The sequence below is a fragment of the Haliaeetus albicilla genome, chromosome Z, assembly GCF_947461875.1.
Source record: "Haliaeetus albicilla chromosome Z, bHalAlb1.1, whole genome shotgun sequence".
In the NCBI taxonomy this organism is placed as follows: Eukaryota; Metazoa; Chordata; class Aves; order Accipitriformes; family Accipitridae; genus Haliaeetus; species Haliaeetus albicilla.
The window spans coordinates 11,070,359-11,093,517 of NC_091516.1; the positions used below are offsets into that span (position 1 = coordinate 11,070,359).

The 23,159-nt window shown below is 35.3% G+C and overlaps 1 protein-coding gene across 10 annotated transcripts in view; it reads left to right on the forward strand.

Moving 5' to 3' along the window:
- Positions 1-23,159, forward strand: part of ERBIN (erbb2 interacting protein) — a 127,538-nt gene that overhangs the window by 93,182 nt on the left and 11,197 nt on the right. For 7 of the 10 annotated variants that reach the window (XM_069776272.1, XM_069776277.1, XM_069776275.1 and 4 more), the window contains 12 exons: positions 496-640; positions 1,152-1,224; positions 2,362-2,491; positions 2,862-2,977; positions 4,026-4,095; positions 5,107-5,206; positions 7,244-7,365; positions 7,935-8,105; positions 8,894-9,076; positions 11,354-11,471; positions 13,203-13,386; positions 14,197-15,718. In XM_069776272.1, coding sequence (XP_069632373.1) covers positions 496-640; positions 1,152-1,224; positions 2,362-2,491; positions 2,862-2,977; positions 4,026-4,095; positions 5,107-5,206; positions 7,244-7,365; positions 7,935-8,105; positions 8,894-9,076; positions 11,354-11,471; positions 13,203-13,386; positions 14,197-15,718 — 2,934 coding nt within the window. The remainder of the gene's footprint in view (positions 1-495; positions 641-1,151; positions 1,225-2,361; positions 2,492-2,861; positions 2,978-4,025; positions 4,096-5,106; positions 5,207-7,243; positions 7,366-7,934; positions 8,106-8,893; positions 9,077-11,353; positions 11,472-13,202; positions 13,387-14,196; positions 15,719-23,159) is intronic. The other 3 variants (XM_069776278.1, XM_069776281.1, XM_069776279.1) reach the window with 2 other exon arrangements.

The window sequence follows — 23,159 nt, forward strand, 5'->3', positions numbered from 1 at the left end:
GGTTCATGTGGAAAGGTAATACAAGCTTATATTATGGCTTGTTTCTTCAGTTTAGTACTATTGGGGATTCATTTTTGTTGTTTTTAGCTAAAGTAGGATGCGGTTTTATACAAAATGCAAAAATAAGCATTAAAAGACTTTACTGGAGCCTAATGATGTCCTTATGTTATCTGTCTCTGTCAGAAGTCTGGTCTAAAGCTTCAGTTACTTGATTCACAGTCACTGATCAAACCATTGAATTTGCAGCAGACTGACTTAGAGACCTGCAGAATTAATGTGGTGTGTCTGTGTATGTTGAAAAACATCAACTGTGCATATCTGCACAAATTATGTCATTATAAAGCTTGGATATTTTGCATGAAATTGTGTTCCAGCATTATGAATAGGTTTTCTCTTTTCCTCTGGCATTACACTTGAGAGACTGTTGTCAAATCTGCTGGATTTTTTGGTTTGAACTTGCACTTTCTAGAACACGTTATTTTCTCTTGGTTTTAGTTCATAGGCACTTTGAAACAACTGACCTACTTGGATGTTTCTAAAAACAACATTGAAGTAGTTGAAGAAGGTATTTCAGGTTGTGAAAGCCTACAAGACCTACTGTTATCCAGTAATTCACTTCAGCAACTGCCAGAGTCTATTGGTTTGTATTTTCAGTTAATTCGTGTTCTTAAAAGCTTATAGTTTAGACACAGAACACTTAAAAATAGCCAAATGGCATTTTAGATCTAAGTTTCAATTGATTAGAAGTGCCAGTTTTGGATAAAGCCGTAATGCATAGCTGAATAATAAAATTTATATTTGTTTTGGAGCATTCGTGACTTTATACAGTAGTTTGTGAATGGATGAGAAACTGTTGACTGTAACAGAGTGGTAAAAATAATAATTTTTTTTTCTCTCCCACTTCCCCCTGTCCTGTCCCCACCCCCCTCCCCCACCATGGCTGGTACGCGGTAAGCTGGCAAACGAGTTCTGTAAGCTCGTCTGCTTATTTTGTTAGGTATATAGCACTACAGGCACGCTAGGGAATACAGGTGTACAGAAGATGTGGTTGCTTGTCCATAGGTTTTTTTTTTTCCCCCTTAATTTAGAATTAAAACTAAACTTAATGAACTCAAATGTCCTTTTTGATTTACTTGCTCATTTTAATACAGGTTCCCTGAAGAAGGTAACAACACTTAAAATTGATGAAAACCAGTTAATTTATTTGCCAGACTCCATAGGAGGGTAGGTATTTCACCTGAATAAAAGGTTGAATTGCCTTTCTGCACACTTTTCTGTAACAATGGCTCCTATTTTGAATGTTTTTACACCTACTTGATTTTATTTCTTCTACATGTTAATGCCTTAATAAATTTGAAAGCAAGTGTTTTTGTATCTTACTTCTAGTTTGCAACATGTATGTTCTTTATGTATTATTTAATATCAAAAGACATATGTTCCTCACTTACTAATGCAGCCACCAATCTATAAAAGAAAAATTGAATGTGAAAGAAAACAAGATGTTTAAAAAGGCACTCAGCTGCCTGAAATGGGTTTTTGGCAGTAACATAGCTGTGGCTGTGGTAAATATTGCAAATGATTGAACCACTATCAAAAAAACTCATAAAGAGTGAATCTGAACACACACATTTATCTCTTTTCTACTGTAAGGAGAATTTTCACGTGTTCATCAGCAGTTTTTTTTAATGTGTAATTTGGTATTCAGCAATTTAAATTAAAACTTGCAAATGATGGCAAAAATAATTGGTTCAGAATTAAGTGCTATACAAATGAAAGGTAGCTGTTCCAATTTCTTTTCTCCTATTATAATTAATGCAGGTTATTTTTTGTTGTCAGAATTTACAAAATACTACTTCACTGCTAGATTTTTAGGTTCACTGTCTCTAACTCTTGAAATTCTTTTCTTGTTCAGAAACTGCACTCAACTCCTGTTTGGCTATGATCTGTCCCATTCTCAATGTTTTCAGTGCCTTGCGCTGTCACATTTTCAATAAGTACACAAATGTTTGATGTTGCTGATCCCCCTGTTTTCACTGGATGCTCTCCTCTGAGGACAGTGTAAAGGAGATTTAAAAAAAAAACAAACCAAAAAAACCCAAAAAACCACCAAACCAAAACCAACAACACCAAAAGACCCACAATCAACCAACAAAGAAAAAAACCACCAAAACACATTTTAGGCAATTAGTAAAGGATTTTTCTTGGATTTGAATTCCCTTGGGTTTCAGAGTTTTATTTTTAATTAAATTTGAGATTAATGAATAATTTGTAATTAATAGTGGTATTAATTTCATTTAAACTTAAAGTATTCAATGTTGGATGAATTAACCTGTATAGAGGAGTAATTTTTTTTTTTTTAAGGTTAATATCAGTAGAAGAACTGGACTGTAGTTTCAATGAGATTGAAACATTGCCTTCCTCTATTGGGCAGCTCTCTAATATAAGGACATTTGCTGCAGATCATAACTTTTTAACACAGCTGCCATCAGAGGTATGTATTTAATTACAAAACTGTAAAATGAATTTTTTAATGTATTTTAAAATATATAGTCTGTACAACTTTTGGATAATAAGTTAATAATTCTTGAGTAGATTTTCTTCTCATATGTTTTTAAAGGGGGATGTATACAAATATACAAGTTTTCAAATAATGAAATTCTGAATTTTCTTAAGCAGGAATTAGAAATTTGTTGCTAACGTATTGAAACTAAAAGAAGGTTTAATATGTAAGAATAAATCTAATTATACTCTACAGGCGAAAATAGCTGTAATACCAATTGATTTAAAACAGTAAAAATTTGCATATTTAGAGTTGTTAAGATGATTAATTCTTCGGGTTTTTGTTTTGGTTTTTTTTTCAGATTGGAAACTGGAAGCATGTAACAGTGTTGTTTCTGCATTCTAATAAGCTTGAATTTCTCCCTGAAGAAATGGGTGATATGCAGAAATTAAAAGTCATCAATCTGAGTGACAATAGGTTTGTGAATGCATTTATTCAAGTAGAAGTTGTAAAAAATGCAGTAATAATGTAGAAGTATTGCTATGAATATATTATGGTATCTTTCCTTATCTCATGCACAGCATACTAGCTGACTGAGATGCATGTATTTAATGTATTACTGTTGTATTCTGGATCTTGCAGTTCCATTGTATTAAGCTGTATTTATTTTAATGACGTGGCGCATGGCACACGCATTGAAGCTCAGCTTCAATACATTCACGATTGTTAGCATATATTTTTCTGGGGAGTTAATTTGGTTATTTTCATAAAACTTTTGATTCTTACTTAAAAGTTAATAGCTTCCTGTATTGCATAAGGAGGACACAAAACAGTATTACAGTATAGTGTAAAACACTTGAGTGTGGTGGGGAAGGGGCAAAAAGAGACTTGTGTTTTATTAGAGCTGGTCATTAAAAACAGACAAAACATTTCTCTTTTGGGAATTGCCAATTGGTAGAATTGAAATATATTGGGAGAGATAAGTCTGATTTATTCCTCCTGTTCTGCCAGTCCAGCTTCTCTGTACTCCATCTGTAGCTTGACTTATCCATTAATGCCAGAGCTTCTGTTATGCGGGGCAGCCCCTTTCCCACACATGTATCTTGGAAAAAAAAAATTTTCAGGTGTAGCACTTTCTTCTTAACTGGCATGCATGTATGTTGAAAGATAAAATGTTGAGGATTCAGATTAATTAATTCAGGTTAATTGTCTTCAAAATTGAATTCAAGTCATTGAACTGAGTTAAATTCAAGTTACATTATCACTCTTTTTTTAAGCAGCTTGCTAAAAAAAATTTCTTGGGCAGAAATGCCGTTTTTTGTTTGTTTGGGGTTTTTTCTTCTTTTTTTTAATTCCAGGTAGAGCTTTGAATCTAAATTAAATGCTGTTGCCTTTCAACGTCAATAGTTATTAATTTAACTATATCTGTAAATGTCCTTTTTAAACATTTTTACAGGCTAATGCAGGATTGTTTCTTAACAGTATTGATAAATGTACTTACATAAATTCTTGTTGTAATTTACAGACTGAAGAATTTGCCATTTACCTTTACAAAACTGCAACAGCTCACTGCTATGTGGCTATCAGACAACCAGGTGAACTTTTTTAGAACTAAAAATAGTCGATTGTTGACTTCATTCCTAATGGAATTGACGAGTACAGAGCCATCTGTTAAATAATGAGACCTGATACTGTGTATATACATCAATACCTCCTTGACATTACTATGTCTGTTCTCCTGAAATAAGCAACACTGAGCCTACCAGTCTTTGGAGACTTTTATACTTCTAGCAAAGTTCTATGCTGTTAGGAAATGCAATTTAACAGATGCTGGGGTGTTTTTATTTTGTTTTTGTTTTTCTTAATTCAGGCTTATTTACACAGGAGAGTTAATCCTTAATAAGCTAGTACTTGAATTTGTAGCTCTTCCACAGCTATACCATTGGGGAAACTTAGCATGCCTTTTTTTGAGCTAGGTTTCTTGCCACACCTTTGAACTCTGACTGTCCAAGTTTCAAGCTATTAAGCAGCAGCTCATGTGCTTCTGGCTTGTATTTTTGAAGTGTATCGAAGCCCTCTGTACTATGCTGATTTCCTGAATGGCATTAAGGTGTACAGGGCTGCCAGAAATCCACTAGCCTCAGATGTAGTATAATGAAAGCACCTTTACTAATATAGTAATTTTAAGAATCCCCTGCCCTTTTTTGTAAGGGGTGAGGGATATTCAATCTGGTGTCAATACAACCTTTTTCTCTTTATATGATTGTTTGCAGCTTTAAATGGCCAAATAATGTGTGTATTCCACATAACCTGCTTTGGGATAGTAATAAGTCCTAGCAAGAAACTGGTTTATTTTCTGAATATCCAGTGTTTGCTTTTCTCTTAAAGCTATTACTGAGTTTCAGTTCTCAGTCAAAGCCAGTCATCAGTCAAAGACAGATATGTTAGTAACTTCATTTTGTGAAAATTATTCAGAGAAGAAACAGTTTAATACAAGGCAGAGTAGTCTTCAAAGTAATAGGACAGGCATGCTCTGTGATATGTAGATCATATTTACTTTTTTATATATATTCTCACAACATATTCTTCTTTCATTTGCTTCCTAGTCTAAACCACTTATCCCTCTTCAAAAAGAAGCTGACCCTGACACACAGAAAACAGTGCTTACCAATTACATGTTCCCTCAGCAGCCAAGGACGGAGGATGGTAAGAATTTCTGAAATACCCTGTCAGAATGCTCACTTTTGAAAATAATGAGAAGACTGTCCAGCTAATATGATTTTCACTAGATAATACTTAAATGCAAGTTTGAAGTAAACTTGTAAGTGATGAAGAGTTACATCTGAAGGATGAGATCAGTAACTTAATGTGATCTATGTATTAGTAAATTGTAGGTGAAACTGCTTCAGTGAGCGAGGTGTGGAATGGACTTGTGGGATCACGTTCCGTGATGGTTGCCACTTCCCAGTGTGACACCCTATTTAATTCAGATGGAGCTTAATGGTTTGGGGTGAAATTCTCCTTAGCAGGTGTCTGCTTCAGAATAACTATTTTAACAGAACGTTAGACAAAATGTTTGTTCCGTTACCAAGTACATGTTTTTGGAAATAGCATTGTGTTTTATTTTAAAAGGAAAAAAAAAAATCCAGAAAAAAAGTGTATTACTCACATTTAGTTTGAACTGTTTTATAAAAGGTTAGGCCCAAAATATTAAGACCTTACCAGAAAGTTATTTCTGCACGCTTGTGAAATAGTAAGGGAAACAAGTAACATTCCATGAGTAACCCCATCAGGAGTTAGGGAAAGAGAGTTAAATTTCTTTATTTCTCCGCTTTCTTTCATCTGCAGACAAAAGAAGAAAGCTTGTGCTGCTTTAACAGAAATGGAGAGGGGGCACATATCAATAGAAATAAATGAAAACTGGCAAGTGGCAACATTTGCTGTTCCATGGCACAAGTGTCTAGTACACTGAGAGAGGAGTAATCAAAAAATATCAGCAAAACCAGTAAATTGTGCATCACTTTTAGTGCCTTCTAATGCAAATAATACATCTGCAATACCTCTGATAGAACATGAGAATTATAAAATCATTTGGAGATTCAGTGAAGTGCAAGATTGTTCCTGAAAACATTCTCTGCATTTGAACAATTTTTACCCGTGTGCTGGGGTTTCTTTCTGTAGGAAAGGAAAGGACTGCTTATTTGGCTTAAGTTGACAGAATACCTGCCTCTGAGGTGGTCATTCCGAACAGGTTTAAAATTCAATAGACTTCTTCTTAAAAATTTAAATTTTTAAAAATTCCTTATGAAGTTCTTTTTTTTTTTTTTTTTTTTTTGGTCAGGAACAGTTTCAGTGATAGTGAAGTCTATTAGAGTATTTTCAGATGTGTTAAAATTTTACATTTACCTAATGAACGCAGAGTAACAAATACTCCAGTGCATTTGTTGAGCCCTATTATTAAGTATTTTTCTACTTCAGGTAGAGAAGAATTTAATATGAACAGTGCTAGTGAAGGATATACATTTGCTGGGATGGTGGTGGCAGATTTACTAGACGCATTGGCATGCTAAAGTAGAACCTGGCTGATGTAACACAAGGCATGGAGACATGCTAGAGTAAGAGACAGTGGGTACTCAAAAGATTTTTTTATCTCTTGTAATATTAAGCAAGAAATACTTTGTAAAGCTCTTGTCATTTGTATAACTACTGCAAAATCATGTGTTTACCATAAGTTTTAGATGCTTTAGGTTTTTTTCAGGATTAGTAATAATGCAGGATTTTGTCACTAAGTCATTCTTATTCTTCATTTTTAAATTTTCATTAAATGAAATCAGGTAAATGCTCTTATACATGCTTAATGAGACCACCTCACTGAAGTCAGGCTATATAAATCTATATAGGTATAATTTACCTTTATATGTATATATACATGCACATACACAAATACATATTTTCGTATTTATACATATATATGAATAACAATAATTTGCAGCAGAGGGTTCTGCTGAAAATTTTCAAGTGTATTAAGACTAGTGTACAGCTGTGTATATGAATTTTTTTTACTACACAGCCAAGTTCATAAAGCAGTGGCAGTGCACCAAGTCTTCAATTAATGGTGCTGCTGGTCTCTTGTCTTAAGAATGCATACAAAAGCACACCAACCCCATCGAAGAGAAAGAAAAAGAGGATTTTTATTTCACATAATGTATCCTATTCTTACGAGAGTCGCTTTTGGTTTTTTAGTTATGTTCATATCTGATAATGAAAGTTTCAATCCATCTCTGTGGGAGGAACAGCGGAAACAGCGTGCTCAAGTGGCATTTGAGTGTGATGAAGACAAAGATGAGAGAGAGGCACCGCCTCGGGTTAGTATTGAATTTATTTTTGAATACTTGCTGCATCCCTCCCTCTTATCCCCGCCTTGAAGCCTACCCTTTTTCCTTACTGTAGCTGTGGATTGCACTCTGCTGAAGAAAATGAGTCTTCAGTGATTACTTAAGAGTATCTAACAGGATGAAACACCATATTTTGGGGGGGGTTGGGGTTTGGTTTTTTTGGCCAGATCCTTTAAAGTGGATCACAAGGGAAAAGCTCTCAGCTGATGTAAGGCAGTGTAGGGCATAACTAGGAGACTGCCTGACTGGTGGTGCTGTGGAGAAGGATAGTGGGGAAACAATGATTAATCCTGATTTTTCTTTAAGTATATTACAGTTGTCATAATTCATCCTGCTTGCAATCAGTGGACACATTTGGTTGGGGGAAAGTGCTTCATAATCGTGCTGGGTTTTGTACACTTAAGCAGTGCAGGTACACTCGAACAGCAAAGTGGAGGTCCTAGATTGTTCATTGTTTTGTCCTAATTAATTTTCTGTTTTAAAGGTGATGTTTTAATTATAGCATTTAATTAAATGTGGAACATTATCACTTGATACAGGAAGGCAACCTGAAGAGATATCCAACTCCATATCCTGATGAACTGAAGAATATGGTTAAAACAGTCCAGACAATTGTACATAGGCTAAAGGATGAAGAACCTACTGAAGATATTGCCAAGGAGTCAAAACGAGAAGGCCAGACAGTTTCTGTAAAAGATGTGGGGGTAAAGGTTAGAGATAATATTCTCTTCTGACTTTTCAAGAACTTCCAAAGATCTAGAGTGTCACTGATTCCTTTAAATTCTCTTCTTCCCCATTAATGCTTTAGCAAGAAAAATTGTCAGATTAAAGAACAGAACTTAACCTCTTCGCCATCTAAAGAAGTCTGTAATAAATGTCTAGTTTGCAGTAGCAATTTTTCTCTGATACTAAAACCAAGGAAAGTGACTTGATTCTCAGGCAAATACAAACTATGGATACGTTAAGGAGCTGGCTTCTTCAGTTTCTGAGGATGGCATCTTTGTCATCCTCTGATCCTTTTTTATATGGCAGACTTCACAATGAAATTCAGTATAATCCCTAAGGATCTTTCTGCTGCCCTCATGACTGGAGGTTTTACATGATAAGCTGGGAAGGCAATCATAGCAAGTTGGTACCAGAGTCAGGAGTTTCTAACAGGTTGATGTAGCGTAATAGGCGGTAGGATTATTGTTTGGTACTGACATGTCTCGTTGTAGATATTCTTGGCCATTTTTTTAATTTAACTGGAAACTTAATGGTACAAATTGACCCCAGTAAGGAGGAGAATCAAACTGTTTGACAAAGGGTAGGGACTGTACCTCAGTAATCTGCAGAGATTTCTCTGCAGTTCATACCTGGTGCATTTCATACTTTGTGATTTCAAAGCTCAGATTTTCCATTCCATAGTTTCCCAAAATATATAATGTTAACTCTAAGTATCATATGTTACTGAAAACCTTTCAGGATGTTTTTTCTGCTAATGTTCCTAATCCTGTAGACTTCAGAAATTGCTTCAATAAAGAACAGAGCAGATGAGAGAAAGCAATATTCAGCAGGAAGTTCTGTGCAAAAGCCTACTGAACCAGAAGCCGAGCACAGCACTGCAAATTCACAGATGACTGCACTTGTTAAAACCTTGCAGAACACAAAACCAGTTGTCAACCATGAAGACACGCTCGAGGTATGGCATTGCAATGAACATCATAGCAGTCAAAGAATTGTGCTGGTATTGTATCAAATTTGTTACTCTGGGAGATGAAAATTTATGTTGACAATAGCAGAAAATTGCCATCCATAAGTGCTGTAAATACAGATGGTTTGCAATGCAATATTTTTCTCACTTCAGATTATATTAAGTAAAAGTTGAAATAGCTAATAAAAAGTTCATAATGAAAGATACGTGCATTTAAAGAGGAATAAAGCAAACTCGATTAAAAGTTGACCTAAGTATCAAAATGTGAAAAGACTCAGAATTTTCCAGGTTTTGCCTGATTGTCAGTTCTTTGTTAAATAATTGATTTTAATTGTCACTGAAATGACAAAATATCTGATAGTGGGAGCAATCAAAAACTTGTATATCCAAGTGACTATGCACATTCATTTCAAAAGAAAAGTGAAATGTGGGTTTAAAAATGTGTATTCCTCTGTTTATTAGTGAGCTGTCATGAATGACTTGGATTGTATTTACCTCTTGAGTCAGAGATTTTAAACTTCTGAATTCTTTGTACATCTCTCTGACAAATACCATGTATCCGTTTATTTAGAATGTTTCAGACTTAGGCCAAATTTTGGAACTTGTCACTTAATCTGTTGCCAGTCACAACCTCTAAAATGCTTTTTTCATAGTTTCAGATGCAGATTATTTTTACCTGTGTTGTGTAAGCCATGGAACATGCATATATCATACTTTTGCTGAAGAGCCTTTGTGACAAGCAGTTGTGGCTGTTGCTGGCTATTTCCCCACTAGCATGTTCCTGCTTCTACACTCTTTCTGAAAATATTGGTTTTGACATTTTTCTTTAATTTAAAAACATTATTTCAGAAAATCATATTAGTTGACTAATGATAGTGACAACAGTTCTTTGTAGCTGGCTGTATGCCAGTAAGTCAATGAGGTAGCAGTGTGTAGTGATCAGGCATAGTGAATTCCTTACTTTCATGTAATAACCTGCTGGTAACTCTGTTGCAGTTGAATCCAGTTACCTAAACTTCGCACCTGCATAAGTTTTTCATTTCAACATTGATTACACTTGTTGTATGTCACATCCAAGAGGAAAGGTAATGTGGTAGAGGCAGTGAAGATGTGGTCTGTTCCGACTGCAGAGAAAAACAGATGGATTTTTATTTTTTATTTTTAGTGAAGACTTATCATAGCTTCTTTGCTACATCTCAGTCAGGTTTGTCCTCCCTGCAGTCCAAAGAACTGGCCAGGTAGTTAGGATCATGGGAAGAGTGGTGCTCTGGGAATAGTGGTGCTCCAGTAGGTTCCACACATTAAGTTTCTGAAACTTGTTAGAAAAAGTGAACATTGACAGACTATTTTTGCAATCTGCAACATGGATTTTGTAGCATTTGTAACAGGAAGTGTGTTTACTAGAAAGAAATTTCCACTTTAGGGAAGGAAGGGGGTTTTTTCCTTCAAAATATTACTGGAAACAATCGTTTTTTGAAGATGATAGGAATATAGGCCTGGCAGTAAGATACTGAATCAGTCGCGTGGCTGCCCTTGCAGCAGCTTTGTCAGTTAATCTCTTTCGTAAGTGCACTGAGCTCCATCTTATGGTTAGTAACTAGTGATTTCTAGCTTAAATGTATTCAGCATCACTTTACTCATCTGCCATTGTTCTTGAAGTTAAGTACCTTCTCCTCCTTTTGAAATTTACCCCCCGTGTAAATTTAAAGATATAAACCCAAGCTACTCTTGCTCTTTTTTTGCTAGACTAGGCAAACCAAGCTCATTCAGTCTCTTCTCACAGCATAGCTCTACATTCCCAAGATTGTCTTGGTCATGCTACTCTATAGCTGTTTCAGTTTGAGCTCTTTTCTGCAAAACCAATACCCAGCTAGTTAGTCTGGGGTATTTGCTGGTTCAGTGATAACCTTCTGACTTGAACTCAACTGGAGGTTCTCTCCAATGTTGGAACAGAGGCTGCATCTGCTTGCTCCAAGTAGGTTTTTGCAGCTGAAGTTACCGGTTTGAGTGTCATTCCCATGGAGTTAATCAGTGACAATGCAAGTCTGCATGTGCTGCTTCTTAAAGATAATTCAGTAGCAATTGTTACTAAATTCAGTTGGCTTGCACTACAAATGCACTACGCAATTCTGATGTTATGCTTATGTTATGTTGCTTGGGGTTTTTTTTCCCCTTTATTGTTCAGTGGGTGACAGTTTAGATGGCATTAACTTAACCTTTAAACAGTTCTTTAAAATGCACAGCATAAAGGTGCTTTTCCTTTAACAGGAGTCAGAAGAACTCTCCTCTGATGAAGAGATGAAAATGGCAGAAATGCGACCACCGCTGATAGAAACCTCCATAAACCAACCAAAAGTGGTAGCTCTTAGCAATAACAAAAAAGGTTAGATACCCAAAAAAGCAATAGAAGTTGTTGTGTAATTCTGATAATTTCTTGATTCAAAGTGGCTAGTTTTTCCAATTAAATTACGTGAAAGTAGATTTAAGTTTTATGTTTTAAAAGAAGGATGATCAATTCTCTAGTTAAGCAATGAAAGCAGAAAAAAAAATCTGCAATATCTTATACTTGAGCATATGGTAGAGAAAGCTCTGTTGGCATCCTAATTTTCTCGATTCTTGCCATCAGTTTAAAAGCAGAGGGGGAAGGGAGATGCGTGTCTTTTGGGGGACTGTTAGCTTGAACACACTTTTGATACACTTAAGAAAAGGATTGCAGAAAGTGGTATTTACCTTGGAAATAGTCCGTATTTCCGCCCTGCCCATGATTTTGTGGATTATTGCTCCTGTAGGCAGCAATATCATGTGTTTAAATTTCTCAGAGAAACTCTGCTGTCTTCCTAAGGTTTAAGAATAAACTTCTTTTGTAGCAATTCTTTCTCCAGAGTCACTTTACTCTTATTTTTCTTCTTTCCTCTAACATGAAACTTAAGAACATAGTTTTGTTACCTAACTTTTATATTCTCTGAAAGATAATTTCGATCTGGGTAACCATTTCTGTAAGAGTAAGGAATGACCTAGGATTCGGAGAAAACATAACTTAAAAGTTGGAGGGCAAATTGTATTTTGCTTCATATGATATCTTAGTCCAGTACTTTCTAGGACAAAAAGGCTTTTCTGCCCATTAGATGTAAAAGGGTGAGCTTTAGTGAGGATGAAGGAAAACCACATGGAGGTAGCAGGAAGAGTCTGCTGAGGACCCCTTGCAGGTGAAAAGATTGATGTTTATCAATGCTGTCTTTGGGGTTTTGTCTGACTAAAGTACTAAGTCAAAACTTCTTTCTCCTCTCTGGAGATAGACATCAGTTTCACAAAATTATGCTTTTGGAACCTGTAACTGTGTCTTGAAGCAAGAATTTAAATGTATTTGTACACTTATATCAAAATAATGGCTGGCTTGATGTCCCACGGAGAAATTACTTTTATATGGATGTAGTATGTACATATGCATACATTATGCAAGAATCAATGTGCACAAGTGTAAATTACTCTGACAATGTTGTCCTAAGTGATCTGCAAAGCATGGGAATGCATTGGATTCCAACTCCACAGAACATTTTTCTTTACTGTTTGTTTTTTACATTTATGAAACTATACAGAGCTTATCCAGTGATCTAGGTCTTTCCAGAGTGCTTGGTCTAATTAATAGCTATTTAACAATGATTTAATGTTCAAAATCTGGAACTGTCTACACTTTCAAAATCCTGCATGTGAATTAGTGTACTTTATTTTCATAGGGGGTAATAGACGCATGTAATTCGAAACTTTGAAATCATTGCAGAAACAGAAATATGATTTGATAGATATTTTGCAGAAATCTTACATAATGTACCACTAGCTTATACCAAGGAAACTTGAATAAAGCAACAAGTTAAATTTCCTTAACAGGTGAGGGCTGTTTACATTGAGCCAAATATTTAGAAAATAGGAACTATTGCCAACAGTCTGTTGTAAGCGTAAATGAAGTTTGCAAAGGTGTTAGCTTAAATTTTAGTTTCCAGTAGTAAGAATTATTGAAGAACAAGAGACAATTTCTAAGTACTGCAACATACACACATTAAATGGCTATTAAGCAGATGTATGTGTCTGTAACTAAACTGGCAAATTTTTATTTCAGATGATTCAAAAGATGCTGATTCCTTATCAGATGAAGCTACCCACAATAGCAATCAAAATAACAGCAACTGTTCCTCTCCTTCTCGAATGTCAGATTCTGTTTCCTTAAATACTGATAGTAGCCAAGATATTTCTCTCTGTTCTCCAGACAAAGAAACACATGCTGCTGTTTTATCCAAGATCAGGTTTGTAAGACACTGTATACCACTGAGCAAATATAATAGAAAAATGTTACTAAATCTTTCATATTATGTGTCCATTTCTTTAATTTATTAATTTATCATTAATGAAATAATTTAAATTTTAATATTTTAAAGTTAAATAATTGAATAGTTATTTTTAAAAAAAGGGGGGGGGGACACAATAAAATTCAGAGGCTAATTTTAGTATACAAGACATGGTTCCCATCTGTTTTAATAATAGGGTATAATAATTTCATCCTTATAATTTGTTATCCCTGCAAAATACTTCAATATACCATTTTAAAAGCTCTATGTTTTTATTTGTGTAATTTTGAAGATCAATTTGATTACTAACATAACTATAAAAGGCTTTTAGAAACTTATAAACAATGGACTTAAAGGTTGCTAGTTTTCTTGAGATTTTGCTTAGAAAATGCCATTTTTTAAAAAACATTGCCAATAGAAACAAGACATTTGTCCAAAACTATCACGGAACTTGCAAGTATTTGATAAAAAAAATTGAGTTATTGTCACTTTGTACTTTTTGACACTTTTAAATGTCTTTAATAATTCCTGTTGAATTTAAACAAACTTCTGAAATCAGATGACAGAAACGTTGCCAGAATGAGCCCTCTATGTAGTATTTTTCTGTAATGGTAAGATAGCAAATCATAAATCTGGTTGTATATTGGTCTGGTTTCTGTACACAGTATAGCTGTGTTGCATGTTAATGATTATTTTTTCTAAAACAGTTCTTAAAGGAATATGTTGGTTTCTTTTGGAATTTCTTTTAAGAGCCATCTCTTTTTCCAGGCGAGAAGATGAAAATTTGAATAATCTTTTGCAAAATGGAGGTGAATTGAGCATTACAGTAGAAGAAAAAATAAGTATGCAAGACAAGGTTACAAATTTGTCTGAATATGAATTAAGCATTGAAGAAAGATTAGGCCTGATAGGAAAAGGTGTTGATCTAAGCACTCCTACGGAGGAGTCTCACAAATTAGACCAAATAAACATGAATATCAATAAACTGGTTAGTGAAAAGGCAGTGCCATTTCCTGTAGAAAGGTTACAAACACAGGATATAGTTTCAGTAAAGGGCTTTTTGAATAACAACATGAAAGAAGAAAGTGAGCACTTGGAAAATGGAAATAAATATCATATAAATAAAGTAAATGGACATCCTGAGGAAGCAGTACAGTCTCCCAGTAAAGACAAACTAATGAAAAGCACTACAGTTGATGGCGATTCTGCTGAGCTGTCTGTTTCGAGGAGCACTGAAGATTTGTCCCCACAGAGAAGTGGTCCTGTGATGAAATCTCACAGCATCACCGGTATGGATACTGGTGGTCTGAAAATCTACGATGTTGTTGGTGAGAATGGATCTGAACAGTCAAACTCAGTGGTAAAATCAGCATCTGATAGCACAGATGGGAAAAACATAGTCCGAAGTAAATCCGCTACTCTTCTGTATGATCAGCCTTTGCAGGTTTTTCCTGGGTCATCATCATCATCTGATTTAGTATCCTCTACAAAAACTGTGTTCAAGTTTGACTCAAATCACAATCCTGAAGGTGCTAATGTAGTGAGGGGATCAGTGACGAGTGGTGCACAGATGTTCTGCGCTCCCCAGTATAATATTCAGTACAGCAGCAGTGCAACAGCAAAAGACACCTTGTGGCCACAGAAACAAAACACCCACATAGAACAAGGCAGCTTACCTCCTTCACGTCTGCTTAGGTCTGACAGTACAGAAACCCCCAGCTACGTAAAGCATTCTGCCAATATGAATTTCTCCAATCATAACAATGTCCGAGCCAGCGCTGTGTATAACACTTATCAACGGATGGCTGGGAGACCTATAGATATGTGGGCTATTCCACCAAATGATAGACTGCTCCCAGGAGTAGCCAGGCACACTCTTCAAAGACAGAGCAGTGTATCTTCTACAGCTTCTGTAAATGTTGGGGATACTGGACCTTCAAGGCGGACCCAGGTTCCTGAAGGGGACTATTTAACATACAGAGATTTGCATTCAATGGGAAGAGCTCCGCCAGTAATGTCTGGGCAACAGAGACCTCTTTCTGCCAGGACATACAGCATTGATGGTCCAAACGTACCCCGACCGCAGAGTGCTCGGCCGTTGGTGAATGAAATACCAGAAAGAACTATGTCAGTTAGTGACTTCAATTACTCACGGACTAGCCCTTCAAAGAGATCAAACGCAAGGGTTAACTCTGAGCACTCTTTATTAGACCCTCCAGGAAAAAGTAAAGTCCCTCATGACTGGAGGGAACAGGTGCTGCGACATATTGAGGCTAAAAAGCTAGAAAAGGTAAAAATAATAATTTAAAACTTTTCTACCTCTCTGTTACCTGGGTATGGAATAAGTTAAATACTCTTGAACTGCTTTGAATTACCAGTGAAAATGTACTTCTGATACTGCCTTAAAAAGCATAAATGTGTTTGTGATAAATATCTGAGAAACAGTCAAATGGTAGGCTGTAAATTAACTTTTCCTCCCAAAGAAAAAAAAGTCCTTGTTGTTTTTACATCATACTTGCCAGTTTCGTCCAATTACTTTTAGAACACATTAAATAATGTCACGTTGACCTGCTGGATTGCAAGGCCAGCTCTTCTAGGCCAGGTAATTTTTATTGTAGCATTGTATTCATATTACAGTAAAATATTCCCTTATGCTTCTTGAGCTTTCTGTTCTGCTTTTTTTCCCCCTATTTCTTCTCTTTATGAACAAGGAAAAGAAAATCAGTAAAATCTATTTGGAAGTATAGATCTACAGCTTCAGTTGCTGAAGAATTGAAAAGCCATAATTAACATGTATTTGCCTCCAAGCCAGTTGTCTTTTGAAGCTGGGCATCTGACAGATTGTTGAATGAATATTTAGTGCTGTGAGATGAGAACACTTAAAAATCTTGTTCATTTCAGGAAATCACAGGGAGGTTTTGATATAACTAGAGATGATGAACAATTCTTTATGTACTGTAAATGCGGTCAAGGATTCGAGCTGATATGTAAAGCTGAACAATTCTATATCTTCAAAGAATTTGAGTAGAGACTGGAAGAGTATAATTTATGCTGTCCAGCTAAACCAGTTTAAAATATCATCACTAAATAATGAGTAGAATGTCATTAGCCTGATCATGTTTCCTTGGAGGGGAAGTGAGTAAAGCAGCCAAAATACATTTTGATTATGCCAGCTAGATGGATTTTCTGATTTATTTTGAAAGAACATAGTTTGGTTTGTGATTATTATGCTAAATCCTTCAATATCCATAATAGCTAAAGAAATCTAATTGGAGATGCTTGGAAAAATTACTTATAATTTTTCTTTGGAAATCCAAGTATTTGGAGGGATGGGTCTGCTTTTGTTTAAGTTGTCTAACTTCTGGTGATGGAAAGGGATGGGGTTAGTTTGTTTTTTAAAGAAGCCTGCACAACAGCTGCACCTGTTCTTCTGATCCAGTTTGAGTCACGTACAACACAAAATATTTTAAGGCTTTAACGGTCCTGTGCTGTAGTGTGGGGACCCTCTGTCCCACAGGCAGTCAAAAACCTCATCATGTTCCAACCCTAATAAAAGGTGCACTCTGTGATCTTACATTCACCTGGAAGCATATATCAAATCTTACATGAAATGACAGGGAAGCAAAAATCCCAGCAATCCCTGAATGCAGAGGGAAACAAAATTTCAGTGCACTGCTAATGCAGTTTGTTTATTAGCTCGTTCTTACATTGCCTACATTTGTCATGTTAGGAACAATGTTTAATACACCAGTGATATCTCTTCAGGTACTGTAGCAGTGTAGTCACCTTTATGGAAGTGAAATTGATTGCCTGACTTGATTCCCTTTATATCTGTCAATACTCTCTATCATGCTTTATATGAAAACCTTAATTTTTATTTCCTACTAGAGTGATATGGAATAACTGCTATTCAGATCTAGCCGTGCGGCTGATTTAACAGATCTTAAAGGTCTGTTTTGTATGTGCGTGCTTCTTTTGATCTGGCCTTGAAGCATTTTAAAGTAGCTTTTACTTAGCAATATGAGACTTATTTATGGGTTTAAAAGTGAATGTGTATGTAATTGTCTACTTTGTATTCTCCCAGATATGACTGACTTAAAAAGAACTGTGAAAAATGTAGATATGATCCTATATGGCAGCTGGCAAATATGATAAGGTGGAAATTCTAGGAATTTACTGGATATTTCTTTGTTCTTTTAAAACAATGGTTTCAGTATTTCTGTTTGTAATTAAAAATTAGCTGGGGGGGGGCTTAGTCTATGAAGCACACTTCTGAAATGTTTTGAAGTCTGAAAAAAATTTCAGCAATTACAGAACTCATTTAAGGAACAAGTTCAATTACAGAGCTCCTTTAAGGAATATTTATTGGAAATTGCTTTGACAAAGCTTTCAAGGATTTAAAATGGTATTTCTTTTTTTAAAGCATAAGATACAACACTGACAAAAACAGGTATACAAAACTAAGCCTTATGATGAATATTTAATTGATATCTTCTTGCCTGTGGTTATACACAAACAATATGGGTTAATAGTATTACCTTTGCTGTGACTCTTCTGTTACTGAATTTAATAATGTTTATTATTTCTGTCCTGTGCTTATTAGGAAAGAGGGTGTAGTGGGTTTGGGGGCTTGGGGGTTTTTTGTGGGCTTGTGTTTTATTTGTTTTTGCTAAGCTCCTGAAGTACTTGTTTATTTTGTTTTAATAAAATTTAGAAACTGAGGGGGGGGAGGGCAGTGGGTGTGAACCCACTAAAAGAAAGAGTGTCTGCTTCTTGGACAAATTGGAGAAGCTAGTTCTTGTTTTATTTATTAACCCTTTTTACCTGATATAAGTGGGGGAAAAAAACTTTCAAGAGTTTAATTTGCATGAGGAGACATACAGAATAGTTTTAAGTCCAGCAAAAATTATTAACAATGGATTCCAGCCAGCTGTAAGGGGACATACACTGATCAACTAAAATTATCCATCTGGTTGAAGGAAGGTGAAAACAGTTCATGAGACCATTTGTAAATAGAAATTTTGCATACATTCAGGAGGAACAATTTGCTTACCTGATGCAAAGCATATTTTATTGAGGGATAGAGAAAAGAGCTTATTTAAATGTCAAGCTGCTCTCTAGTGGTTATATATGTAAACTGTTGGAAAGCATGCAGTCAATTCTTACCAACCCCCAACTTCATAAATTTAGTGCACAGGTGAGTTTTTAAGAACAGTAACATTTTTCAGCATATTTTCCTTTTTGAGTGTGATTTGCCAGTTTCACTACCTGATATGTCGCAGTAGTCTAATATAGTATTTTTATTAAAAATTTTCAGTTAGTAGTTTAAAATACTGCCTGTGTAAAAACACTAGTGTCACACACATTTTAATGTGTGGCAGAGGAATTTCTCATCTGTAAATTGTAATAATAAATATCTGCAACAGTTATCTGCAAATATCTATTATATTTCTATGTGCTGAGTAGGCAGAAACAGTTACTCGGCCTGAATCTGTCCTTTCCTTACACATGTATATTTTCTTTTTTTGTTGTGGATCTCTTGGGAGTTCATAAGGTGCGTGTTTGCTTTCAATCCTAACTTCATCTGCAATTAAGTCCTCTATTTTTTATCTACTGTATCTACTACTTATCTGAAATGGCAGAGCTTTCAGGGAAGAGGTCATAAAGTTTGATTCCTACTTTCTAATTCAGAAATCCGAAGAGGTGGTTTTATTCTAAAAGTTGCCAGTGTACAGTGCCTTAATAAAAGAAAGAAGTCCAACTGTTTCAGTATTGATATAGAATTGCAGTTTCAATCAAAGTTTGAAAGTTTCTCTTGAATTCATTTTTCACACTACATACCGAACATACAAGAAGTATTTTAATTGATATGCCTCAGATTTTCTCCAAGTTAAGCTTGCTTCAATATGTCAAGGAAAGTAACTTCAGTGTGTCTGTGTACACGTAAGATTAAGTGCTTAAGGGTTTATAAGATTGTGTTCATAAGACTGTAGCCTGAAGAATATTGTGGTACTAATAAATTACAGGAATGCTATCTGTTTAGTAGTTGTTAGTTTTAAATTTTTATTGGGGGGGGGGGGGGGAGTTTCTTCATTTTGAATGGACTACTGAACCATCAATGTGTTATAGTGATATTTTATGGAATTCAGAAGTCAACACATCGCACTTCAAAAGGAATAAAATTCTTGTGCGTTTGGAATGTAAACAACAAAAGTTCTGACCCTGCAAACATTTTATGACAGTAGAATTTAAATTATATGTAATTTTCCATATGTAACTCTTCCATAGGAATGCTGTCACTTGTTGAAGATACATTTTTTTTTTCAGGATCAGAGACCTAAATTGATGCCTTTTTTTTTCCTCTTTCATGACTGAAGAATAGTTTCATATTGTTTAAGTTCTTCTTTGGGATAAACTGGTATCCTGCTAGAATGCTATCAGATTTTAAACAAAGCTTTTTTTTTTTTTTTTCTCCTATGTGCTTTTATTCCAAAAGACCTAAAGCATTACTTTTAGGCATTTCAAGTGTTCTAGACTCTCTTGAGCAAACTTTTTCTGAAGAATCTTAGATAGTCAAGGTAGGAATGAAAAGTGAAGGGATTTCTATACATATATTGTAGCCTCAAAGGATAACTTATGTCTACCTTTAGCTGGCAATTCATTCTAAGTACTGTTAAATAAATAAATAAAAAGGCTAATACTTAAGCTTAGCAGTTAAGTTACCAGTTAAGGCTATTCCAAGATAAGTAGAATGTAGAGTCTTGTTTCCTGCAGATACTTGAATTTAATTAGTTCCTTTTCCGTACCAAAATTTCATGGATTTTTGTGACAGACTCCAGCCACTCTTAAAATTACAACAGTATTGTCCAATAGAAATTCTCCTAATAAATTCCACTATTTATTGTCTTGCACCTAACTAAATGCATTAAGGCACTTCAGCTCCCAAAAGACACCCTTTTGAAACCTGAAATTGTTAATTCTCTTGTAAGCTGCAAAATGGAGAATATGTTCTGACTCTTGGCATTCAAAATGAACATAAATAAACCCCCAAAATATGCTACTAGGGGCCTGCATCTAGACTGATTCCATTAGAGGCTGATTTTGACTACAAATCCTGATTTATATGTGGAATTTTTTACTTTGTACGTAGCCATTTTTCCTCAATGTATTGTAGCTTTTAATATGTGTTCTTCATGGTCAAATAACCGATTTCTAGGAAACTTATCTTTCATAAAAATATAATGGAACATGGCATGTGTATTGGTTAGTGTATATCAGTTCAGAGTAATTGAAATGAGATTTCTCAAGCCTCAAATATTGAATTACCATTTTGCAGTCCATTATGCCCTAAGATGCTGTAGCAAATCAGGTGGAGAATAGATTGGTACTATTGGAATAGTACCAGTTGGTACTTGGAGTTAATATTCATATTTAATCTGAAGTTTAGATGATACTTCTATACCATATTTAATTTTTAATACATTGGAATAAAAATCAGGGGGTTTAATGGCATCTGCATATTCAGATTTCTGAAAGCATCTTCTCTGGTACAGCAGTCTTCAGGAATCTCACTAGAAAATGTACAACCTTCATCGTGCTCATTGAGAAGCAAAATTAAGAGGAATAGTTTTCACACTCCAAATGCCTCAGTTTCTCTCTTCCCAGCTCAAAATAAGTAGAGGAAAAATGCTTCCTAGATTTATCACTAGGAATCTTTTCTTGCATTAAACTAAAACTTTCTTACAGCTCCGTGTAATTTCAAATAGTATTTGTTCTGTAGAGTTTGTACTTCTGGGTACCTTCTATTTTAATGTTAAGATGCTGTGCCCAAAGTAGAGAAGGAGAAAAATTGTGTTTGCAGTATTTCTCATGTCTTCCCTGTATAAATTGCACAATCATTTTTTTTGTCTTAGGAAAAAGTCTCTACTAAGAAAGGAGATTTTATAAACCCTTGAATAAAACTACTCTCAGGCTATATAATCACCTTGAAGCTCACTGAACTGAGTTAACTGAAATCTTAATCTTAATTCCTGATGGACATGTTTGTGCCTCTACAAATTTTAGGAAAGTTCTACCTCCTATTGCAGATCTTTCTTAGATTGTAAATACAAATCTGGATTTAGATTGTCACTATTTATTGACCATCTGTTTGGGTCCTTCTAAGAGAAGAGTGAATCTAGTGGATCTAAGGATCTTTATAGTAAGATGGTCTGCTAGAGACACTTTCCGAAGATAATTTTCTAGTCTCACCATGCATTCCTTCTGATTTTATCTGTCTTTTTTGCCATTTACAGAAGATGGAGGGGTATAGGAGCCTCTGAGAGGGACTTCCTATAAGGAGACTTCAGGGAGTTGCCTCTATAAGTGGGGGAAGAAGGCCACCTGCCTAATTATAGAGACTATTTTGAGAACAGTTGTGAGAAGATTCTTTGAGGCACTAAGGAGCTAATGCAAACTGGCTTTGGCGGTTTTATCTGGGTGTTTGGCCTGAAAGTTAGAGGGCAGTAAACTCAGATTGAATGTTTAGTAAATAAAGATTTGAATGTCAAGTACAGTCTTCCCCTCCCAAGAGGGGGAAAGCCTCTGGAGACTTGTCTGGAAGCTTGAAAAATCCATTGACTAGAGAACAGGGTAGGTGTACAAGAGGAGCATCAAGAAAGCTCACTATGCCATTGAGTGAGAGGTTATCAAAGAGCCTTGGTCAAAAAAAGCCAAGTATTGTCAGTAAATACTGTTTTCCAAGGGAGTTTCCAATGGCTGTGCTACCAGAGCATCTGGGGAGTATGAATATGCAGAGGCATATGACTTTGATTATTAAACTAGTTTTAGTTTCACAAGATAAAGCTAGTAGGAAAGAATACGTGTCTGCCTGAGGACTACTGACTATTTTCAAAATCAGATTAGTATATGTAGTCAACAGACAAACACCAAAATGTATTTATTTATGTAAGAGTTGTTTCAGTATCTTAGTCAAATAGTACATTTTTTGAACTTTTTTTTTCCTGTTTTTGTTACTTGGAAAAAATAGAAACTATTAAAAACCCCAAAATTTTTAATTTGCTGTGTTTTGATGCTTTGTAGTATATCTTTTACTTATGATCATATTTTTTGTGGGTCTTTGTCACTTTTTCAAGATAGGTTTGTTTCCTTTGTCAGGTGGCACATGGAGGATTTTCCTTTTCTTCTTTTGTGCAGTCTTTTTATTTTGTTTTGTTCTTACAACTACAAAAGTCCATGGTGGCAAGACAGTAACGTCTACTGCTTTCTTTCTGTTACCCTTGCCAATATTGCAGAGGTCAGGTTTGCAAGGTAATGAAGCTCAGAACCAAACCACTATCACTTCTGTCGTTGAACTCATGTTATCTGTTTGATTGCCTACAGTGGCACAGGGGTGGACTCCAAGGTTTCTTTCAAGCCTCTTTCTCTTTAAATTAGGCTTATTCACATTCTTGAATAAAGTATTACCAGAATGCGTTGTGGACATTGACAGCATTGTAATAGCAAGAAAACCCAGTCAAACAGTCAATTCTCTGTCTCTCTGTAAATTTTTGTTTGTACTGTACCAGTAATAGGGGGGAAATTGAGACAAAATAATACCTGGTAATTAGATGGTTTTCCACAGGTGTTCATATTGACTGCCAGCTTCTCTGCCTACAACATATTTGATATGTTTCAAATTTAATGAAAACCTAGAAATTTTGATAAGCTGTGCACCTTTGTTTTTGCAGACA